Here is a 10104-nt window from a genome sequence, read left to right as displayed (position 1 = left end):
ACCAGGAAGTGCGGTGTCTGATCCATCGTAATAACAAAACAAACCAAGACGAGACTGTTGGGGGGCTGATAGTTAGTTTTCCTGTGATCACCTGGAATCATAATCGTCTCGACATGGATGGTATGTCGTGTTTTAACAGCTGAACGCTTTATCTTGATAACAATTGGCTTTATTTTTTTTGGCTCTGCCACCAATCTAATGACACATAGCTAACATTAGCTTGTTAGCTTGGGTGGGTGGTTAGCTAGGCTAGCTGTCAAACCTGTTTTTATCTCAGTTCATTCGTTTATCAAATCCAAATGTAATCGCAAGACTGACTAATAATTTAGCCTATGGTCTAATTTAACACGGTGTCTTAACGCTGCCTGCCACTGAATCTTTTCCTAATAAATGACTGATGTGTCAGGAATGTCACACTCCCTCTAAATGTGATTAGTGTAGCTTCGATAAAACGTCTTGTTCTTGTACAAAAACATTAAGAATTATAACCTAAAGATTCAATATTTGTGGGTTAGCATTTTGTCCATGTTGTATTTATTCCCCTCGCATGTTTATATTTGTTGTGACATTTTAATTAAACTATAGAATTAAGATACTATATGAGCAGTGGGTAATGTTTTATCGTCGTCCCATTGCTGGAAAACAGTAACAGCCCTTTCAGAAACATTTGTGTTGACTGCAACTTCTTCTTGTCATTTATTTATTTATTTTTTTGTGTGTTTGAGAGCATGTTCCCCTTTTATTATTTTATGGTACAACAATTTGCAGTTTTTTTTTTAAACAGCATTTGTCCAGTTTATAACAAAGAGGCCCAGTCAGAGGCCCCCACTAAGTCATATCATTATAAGTGGCCCTAGAGGAAAGAAATCCCATTCACACATTTGACAAGATATTCAAAGCATTCATTACTGTTGTTAACTTAAATATGGGGATACATTTGTTTCAATATTATTTGTGTGAACAGATCGACAAACCGTGTGTTAAAAGTGTAATTTGTAAAAATAAAACACCTCCACAAATACAAACTAGATTTCTAAGCACAAAAAATATTTTGCAAATATAAAATGAGTTTCTACAACACTAGTTTTTCCACTGAAAATGCACTTATCTTAAAGCAAAGAAAAGACAGACTAGACAAGGGCTGCACAATTTATGGAAATATTATCAGCGCAATATCCAAATTGTAGGAACTGCATTTTTAAAAAAAAAATAATAATAAAGGAAAGTGTGTCACAATATTCCATTATAAATGAAACACTTTGGTGCCACAGAGAAGCCCTGGCCTACAAATCATATTCCAGATGTAAGGGAACAGGCTTGTTTGGTCTAGACCCTAGCAAAAATCTTTAACATTTTTTCAGTGAAAGTGAAATTGCACTTGCAATGTCTGTCAAAGTAATTGCAATATGATTTTTTTTAGCATATCGTACAGCTGTAGACCAGACAGCTCTTTAAAAGTTAGTCATCAATCTCAGAGAATGAAAATCCAGTGTTTTAGTTTATAATGGATAGTTAATATTGTTACAGTTTAAATTATATACCCTACATAACTCGCTAACTGCCTCTCACTGTCTTTGCAGAAACACTCTTCCAGCTCAAGGTATGTATGTATCTCTGACAAGATTGAATCCACATCAGCTTGATATAGCCCATAAAAGGGGATTAATTATTCATTTCTTGTACGTCTTTCATTGTGGTCCACAGTTCACTGCCAAGCAGCTTGAGAGAATGGCCAAGAGGGCAGAGAAGGATTCAGAAAAGGAGCAAGCCAAGGTCAAGAAGGTGAGCAAACTGGCCCAGGTTTAAGACCAAGAAAACTGGGTATTGTGGCAGCTGAATGGTTGAAATGCATGCCATATTCTGTGTTCACAATGTCACACAATGTTCTATTCCATTTACAGGGGCCTTTGTAGCGTCATACTCCTCTCACGCTCCCTTCATTATTTTCTGTCTTTATCTCTGTTGTGACCTCTCTAACAAAGGCAAAATCCCCCCCAAAATAATAATCTTAAAAGAGACCAAGCTTAATTTGGCCAAAGCATTTAAATGATGGGAAATGTTGTTATTAGGGATTGGTATTTAAAAGTGTATTTACTCACTAATGGCTCCATGTTTAGCACAAGTGCACAATGTAAAGCATCCAGTCTGCCTCTAAAGGATGACGATGACGTTCGGGCATGGCTGTCTGGGGCTTGTGCTCTTATTTTTCCAGACCCATTAAGTCATTGTGTCTACAGCCCCATCACAACTGAATACATCAATAGGTAATACAGGGAGGTAAATAATTAAAATGGGATGTAAAAACAAATATGAAGCCTTTTCTTTCCCTTAACATCCAGTCAGGGACTAAAAAAATTAGAATTTTTTTCTCATTTATTTTTTCCTTTACATCCTATAAGTTGATCAAATGTAGTAAACCTATGTTTGACATTTTGTAGATGTGTAGGTGGATGGATTATTAAAAAAGGGAAGTGCTCACAAAATGGATTAAAACAAAGTTGTTACCAAAATTAAAAGTAGTATATGAAGTATATCAAGGGAGTGCGCGAAAAAAGCCTTAGATCAACTTAAACAAGTGAAAAATGGGAGTAAAAACAGTGTTGCGATTAGATTTGGGTTCAGTGTAGTTAGATTTTAATAAAAGTAGTACTTACTGATATATTCAGTTGTATTTTCACCTTATGTAATAACCTTTTACTCTCCTTTGTCAGTTTGTTATCAGTAGATTATTCATGCACATTCCACAGGTCAAATGACTCAGAGAGTTTACACACCAGTCAGCAGGGGGCAGTACGAGTGTAAGCATTGACAATGAGTGCCTTGGCTATGTCACTGTTGTTATTATCATGAATGGCTAATTTCTAATTTCTATGTTTTAGAGGTGAATACTGTTGCTGTAGGGTCATTAGGTATTTCTGTTCCTGTTTTAAATGCATGTTTGGTTTGGAGATTAGAGAAGAGGTATGACTTCTTTCATTAAACAACCGGAGTCACAATGATCCCTTATCCTCTCACTGGTCAGGAATTCTTCACTTTACTTCTCATATCCTGTCTTAGAGCTCACATGGATTTGAAAAATGGAGGGGGAGGAATCTGCTGTTGTTGGTTTTTATTACTGTTATAAAGATTATGATTGTTAGTATTGCCAACTTTATGTGAGGCACACTTTTCAAGATGCGGTACACACATGAAACGACTGTGATATGATCTAAAACAAAGACAAGAATAAATGAACTTTACAAACTATATTTAAAAAGTGATTTAAAATGCCTGGTCTAATTAGGCAGCACTATCTGCAACATAATCAGTAAGTTATATAAATCATTTTGTTTATTGCATACATATTTAGTCACACCAGCGATGCATCCTCCCTAATATTTATTTGTGGATATGTTACGTTTGTATGTTAGTATGTAGCGAATATGTTAAAACTTCATGTTTCTTTATGTTTCAATACTGTGGTTAACATTTGGTCAGGTCTAGGCACAAAAGCCACTTGTTAATGGGTAGAAGAAATCATGTTTTGGCTTAAAAGACCGAATTTTGGTGGCACAATCCCGGCAGAAAACGTGGTGATGTTTTGATGAAAAAACGACCGCTTTTCGTGGCACTATCCTGGCTTTTGCTGTCTGTTGCACCCAAACAGTGGTCTAAAGCTTGGCATCCATCTTGCCTAACTGTCATGCAATCCACCATCCACATCACCTCCCAATGACAAAGTCAGCTCATATACTACATCACTTGAGAAATGTTGATGGACTGGAAAGAATTTTATTATTTATACAATATGATACATATGAAACATACAAATGTAGCATATTTGTGGTTTGATAGATTAGATAAAAGTAAAATGCTTGATAACTCCATGATGAAAATCATCATCAGTTGCAGCCTGTGTTAACGTAATAAAAAAAAAAAAAAAGACATCTCAGCTTATGTACAATGTTTCTGTCCGTATGTCATATTAACGTTTTTGTACATACACATGCAAGATTGCACTAAATGAGGTAAACTAACAGTGACTTGCAGATGCAGTTATGTTAACAGTGTCTTTGTCTCATCACCAGGCTTTGCAACAGAAAAATGTGGAATGTGCCAGAGTTTATGCAGAGAATGCTATCCGAAAAAAAAATGAAGGTCTCAATTTTCTGCGTATGGCGTCTCGAGTGGACGCAGTAGCCTCTAAGGTCCAGACTGCTGTCACCATGAAGTCAGTAAGTTACTTTATGTTCAAAATGTATGGTTATAGAGCAACTTTTCTTCTTATTACCACATCATTTTTGTTTCTCCAGAATGAGACAAATGTATTTAAAGGCATTTTTTTCCATCAGGTTACCAAAAACATGGGCCAGGTGACCAAAGCTCTGGACAAAGCTCTGGCCTCCATGGATCTTCAGAAGGTCTCTGCAGTCATGGATAAGTTTGAAACCCAAGTCCAGAACCTGGACGTCCACACCTCAGTGAGTGGCTGCAGACTATGTGCATTTGTTCTTGTCTATGTATTTTCATACAGTTATGGTGCCCTGCTTTTGAAAACTATGCATGGTAAGATATTCTATACTTTTTTAAAGTTGTAAAAAAAAAATAAACTCAGATCCATCACACTCGTTCCTGCAACAGGTGATGGAGGATTCTATGAGTTCGGCAATGACGCTGACCACGCCTCAGGAGCAGGTGGATGACTTGATTCACCAAATAGCAGAGGAGAATGGCCTGGAGGTGATGGACCAGCTCAGCCAGCTGCCTGCAGGAGCCGGCTCAGTGGGCGCAGAGAGCTCACGGAGCCAGGACAAGGAGGACCAGCTGTCTCGACGGTAAGGACCAGTATCTATATTTGGTACAAGACAATAATGTTCCCTCCCATAGCTACTGAGTTACAGCTTAGAGGCAACATCTGTGTGTCTGGCTCATGTTTCCTTAAGCAAGACACTTAATCTTCCCACACTTCACCTGGTAAATTCTTTTGATTCTCTGGCACTGAGCTAATAACTAGCACATGAAGAGGCAATTTTGCAGTTAGAATAGAGCATGAGATGAGTAAATTAGATTACGCAGCACTCTACCGCCACACACAGAACACTGTTGTTGTGGTCGCAAAGTCACGAGTGAAGACAGAAGGAGGATGTTGTATTAATGTGATAAGGGTCATGAGAAAAGTCAAATGAGCTGTGGTAGGGGAAGTAGACAGCAGTTTGTCATGTTTTGACATAAAAAACATTGCAGTAAAAATAGGCCTTTGCAGCCTTAACTTAAGAAGCACAGCACAGTATATTCTTTAAATAAAAAAGTTTGTAGTTTGTAGTAATTGGTCATTAAAGTTTTGGTTGACTCAGAGTATCTGCAGATTGACAGTGTTACTGGAAAAATAATTTTTAAGTTAAATTAACAAAAAAAAGTTAAATAAATCCTTTAATTGTTAGTTAATCTCTCAGGTTTTCAACAGATTTGATCATTTTTACTAATAAAAAGGAGAACAAACTTGCACATTTAGATAAAAAAAAAAACATCAGTCAGCATCACATAATGTGTGTTTTTTAATTGTGTGGAAGGATTTTTCAGTGAAATATAGGTGTATAACAAAAACTAGCACCAAAGTCTGGTACCAATGCAATATTTGAATGCTGTCACTGATGTCATGACTTGATCTTCCTTTATAGTTTCCTCTGTGAGCTCTTAGAAATTGTAATGGGCACATTTAATTGTCTAACATATCGATATCAAGCAATTAGCTAAAACATAGTCAACAGATTAATTGATCAATAAAGATATTTTCAACTCGACTCTGTTTCAAAAATAGAGTTAAGAGACTCTATCTTATCAGGCCAAGAAGAGCTGCTTAAAATAATTGTACTGATGTTGATATCAGTGAAGTGCTTCGCTGTCTACTGAGCTATTGTAGTGGTCTTTCCATATAATCACAAGTTATTTCTAGTAAAGATAATTAGGACACAAGACAGGGACCAGCATGCCAGCAGGGTACAAAATTAGCACCATCTGCTAGCTAAATGCTGGTAAAATATGCAGGTGGCTTGTAGCTTTGCTTCATGCACCAGCCAAAAATAACTACAAAAATTTGAATATTCACCAGCCATTTGCACAGTGGACAAAAAAAGTTTATTGTGCAACCTGCATGCCGACCTGATGCAAAGTAAGCAGGTGTTAAAATATAGAGGTGTTGCTGTTACTTCATTGCTGACAGATTTCTGACAGAATAACATGTTGCTTCACGTTGAAGCAGGCTGTCAGCTAAAAGGGGAACTATGCCCATTTTCAAAATTTGTACATGTTCTTCCTATGCTCTAAGACAGTCCAAATATAGTAGTTAACATGAACAACTCTCTCTCCAATCCAAAATCTGGTGTGCTCAAACTCACATTTGTGATGTTATCATGTAGAAAGTCTGGAGCTGCTCCACAGACACTTACTTGATGTTTCTGGCTTTGAGAGTAGCTCATGTTCACAAATATTAATTAAGCTTCACTAGGCTATGGACATAACATATTTGGATTCTTAATTTAGGCGGTGTTCCCCTTTAAGCTTTAAGTTGGTAAAAGTAAATCAAGAAAACTGCACTTGCTGAAGATTTATGAACATTTTTTGAGCCCTTATGTGTAAAATGGTGATGTGAGTATCTCTCACATTGTTCTGTTCTGGTTGCCACTTGTTGAAAAATTAGACAGTCCAGCTTGCACAGCTCTAAGCCACAATATCTTGCTTGAAAGAACCACAGGGTCAGGTGTGCAAAAGTCAAAATTTTCACATTTATTTTTTTTTTTTGCTTAACCAGTTCCCAGTACAGGAGGCACGGCCCTGTCTCCAGGGTAACTGCTATTTTCTCAACATTTGTGATTGCTTGGTTTATTAGGTTTTAGCACTTATTTCTCAAACATCAAGTTTCTTGTAAATCAGATATATTTAGTATAGAAGACTCCCTCAGGGAAATTAATTTGGTTTATAAAGAATTGTGATCAAATGTGTGCTGAGTAGGACATTTTACTGTTAAACAATAATCTTGCCAGTGCTCTCTGTTGGACAAACTACCATTTCTAAATGATCTACATTGACCGCTAACATATGTTTGACATTTCTGCTCAACAATTTCTTGTTTGTTACGGACCAGCATTTATGCAGATGCAAATATATTTGTGATAAGCTAACATCATATATCAGGCCTAGTAGATTTCTCAGGCTAGCTCTGTTATAAATCTGTTACAAAACCTTTAACACAAAGAGAGACTGAATGTCATGAATAGTGAATGAAATACCCGATAAATAAAAGTACTTCATCACATTGGTGCAAAAATAATATAAAAATCCAATACTGCCATAAATCAGTCCTGCCAATGGATTTTCAACCTTTCCCACAATAGCCTCATGCAACTAGAGTTACTGAGGAGATGTCTGTGTATGTAACAGTGATGTAAAATCTCTGGCAGTCGACATATTTATATTGTGTTACAGTATATTTATAATCATGGATGGATGCCTAATAGGGCTTACCAGGCACAGGCAAAGGGGCACAAAGTGTCAGGGACCACCCACCTGCAAAATGTCACTCAAGTTAACATGTACCAAGCAGGAAGATACTCAAATGACCACAAAGCAACAAAAAATGACCATAAAACGAATGCAAAGGAACGGTAAAGAGACACATAATGACTATGAAAGACAAAATGAACAAAAAAATGAAAACAAACCCAAATGACCTCAAAAAAAAGACCATGAAATTGATGCATGGGAACTACAGAGAGATACAAAACAACAAGGAGCCAAAAAGGTCGTCGTCATTCAGTTCTCCATATGTATAATGTATTTTAGTATTTGATATAGATTGCCATTAGATGTTGATGACAGCTAGAGGGAGTGTTTTACCCCAGTTTATAACAATGACAGTTTGGAACTGTAATTCAGAGCACTGCACCATTTTAAGGCTTGTATCTCATTTCACAAGAGCACCGAACAATAAAACTCTCCCTCTTTTTTTCACACACTCCAGGTTGGCTCAGTTGCGGAACTGAGGGCTCCTCCAGGAGAGGTGACGGCGCTTACAGCTGTGCGGAAGCAGACAAGTTTAATGACGCGACAGGAGCTGCGTGTGTTTCTATTGAACTGTTCCTACCGGGAGGACTTAATGAGCCTATCGATTACCATCCCCCTGCTCTATAAATACACACACACACCGGCTAGAAATAAACCACCTGAGAAGGCATGGATCTCTGTCTGGTTCACCTTCGCATTTCGATCCATCTATTCCCGTTTCCATCTTCCTTTCTAATTCCCCACTGGGTCTCATTTTACCTTTAACATCTCCTTTTCTCACTCCTTTTTTCTCCCTTAACACCACCTCCTCCTCCTCCTCCTCCTCCTGTGGCTCTGCTCACCAGTTCTCAGATCACATGCTTTTGGATGTATGCTTTGTACAAAAAAACAACACATTTTACAAACTGTATGATTTACAATGAAGACAATGAAAAGGTTTTAATAAGCAGTTATTGTTTTGATTATAAGGGAGTCTGGGCATCCCTGACTCTCATATGGTGCAGGGTGGGTTAAAGATATATCGACATGTTTTTACGTTTTTTTGAGGCTCTGTCAGTCACAGATGGTTTAAATGGGTGGATCTGTTGGGAGGAAGGAGATGTAAATTTGATGGGGAAAAAATATCAGTTTTTACATTTTGGGATTGGACATTTTTTAAGTTAAAAACAGACATGTTGGTAACACTAATCACTCCATCAGATTCATCCAAGCAAAAACTGCTTTGTGACATTATTATAACACTGTATACAACGAAGGACAATCCTCAAACCTTTTGTTTCTCAGCGTCAAATGGAATTTTTTTTGTGTTGTATTTTCTTTTTATTTAGATTTGCTGTTGATTGTTTCTCATACTTGTATTCAGACTTTTTGCTTTGAACGCCTTATTTGGGATGCAGGTGCTTGCATAGATGCTTCCCCCCCTCAGTGCCTGAATAGGACAGTGGTTTTAAAAACTGAACAGCAGCAAACTGAAACTCAACATTGGTCACAACGAGGAATTTTGCGTTCCTCTTCCTGCCAGACAAGCCTGAGATGTTTCCCTCATGTTCTTAGCCAACTTCAGTTCAACGCTGGCTGTGATGAGTGTGAGCTGTCACAGGGGGACATTTATTATCTTTTTAAATCTGCGGAGTGAAGTTGCCTGATCTCTTGAAGCTCTCCCCCAGCAACACTGAAACCTCACACAGATATTTTTGGAAGCTTCTCTATCTCAAAATAATCACCCCCCACCTGTCTCAGTCCCAAACCAAACACTTTCAGGAGAAGACATCTTTTTAGGGCAGGGATGTACATGCTGGATCTTTTTTTTTCTTTTTTCATTTGACAAGTATCAGTGTCTACCCCTAATTTGCCTTGTACACCATGTAAACAGTGGCAACAGTGTGAGTTAACAGAAAACAGGTTCCTTTTCTTTAGTTTTTTTGAGATCATAGCTCCATATTGAGATGGCTGTTAAGAGATTTCACTGGTTTTGATGCTTCCATCTTTGAGTGTTCAGTGTCAGTGAGAGGGCAGACAGGTTGAAGCCTGACCTCAACCTCTGACAGAGCAGCTTCACCCTCTGATGTTATCCGTTTTTTGTCCATTGTAATACAGGGAGGGTTTATTTTTACTCAAAGTTCGGCAGACTTTGCAGCACTTTTGTTTTCTATATTTATCTTGTGGGAAATAAACTCTTGCCCTCTGACACAGTCTGTCATTTGACTTCAGTGGTTTGGGTGTTGAGTTCACATGTACGATGGTTAAATTGATGTGGCTGAGCTGTGTGTACAGCAGTATGTGTCAGTTCACATTTCAAGCAGGAGTGGATGGCATCAAAAGCGTGACGACAAAGGATTTGGCTGCAAATGCTTCACTTCATAAAACACTCCATAAATTTCACTTCCTCTAAAAAGTTCAGCAGCCTCCTTTTATCCATGATGAAAGTTTTTTCCAGTTTTTGAAAAGTCATGGAATTTTGTTGTGTGTAATAACATTAATTGTTATAGTAATCTTCCATGGATAACCTTCCACACAATGTAGGCCAATTTATTTTCTGTAGCTGCTGAAGTAACAGAGTGCTTC

At 37.7% G+C, this 10104-nt stretch overlaps 1 protein-coding gene across 1 annotated transcript; it reads left to right on the top strand.

The window, feature by feature from the left end:
* Positions 1-9727, top strand: chmp1a (charged multivesicular body protein 1A). Its single transcript, XM_033635909.2, has 7 exons — positions 1-120; positions 1581-1600; positions 1705-1782; positions 4068-4214; positions 4332-4460; positions 4621-4814; positions 7997-9727. The coding sequence occupies exons 1-7, from the start codon at positions 114-116 to the stop codon at positions 8016-8018; spliced, it is 597 nt and encodes a 198-aa protein (XP_033491800.1). The 5' UTR covers positions 1-113; the 3' UTR covers positions 8019-9727.
* The last annotated feature ends 377 nt before the right edge of the window (positions 9728-10104 follow it).

This window comes from Epinephelus lanceolatus, chromosome 5 (genome assembly GCF_041903045.1).
Source record: "Epinephelus lanceolatus isolate andai-2023 chromosome 5, ASM4190304v1, whole genome shotgun sequence".
NCBI lineage: Eukaryota > Metazoa > Chordata > Actinopteri > Perciformes > Serranidae > Epinephelus > Epinephelus lanceolatus.
Note: the sequence above shows the minus strand (reverse complement) of the source record. Positions and strands in the feature narration are given on the sequence as shown.

Coding starts and splice junctions, on each gene's coding strand:
- chmp1a (XM_033635909.2), top strand. Junction 1,601..1,704: donor AAACACTCTTCCAGCTCAAG/GTATGTATGTAT, acceptor TGTGGTCCACAG/TTCACTGCCAAGCAGCTTGA. Junction 1,783..4,067: donor AGCAAGCCAAGGTCAAGAAG/GTGAGCAAACTG, acceptor TCTCATCACCAG/GCTTTGCAACAGAAAAATGT.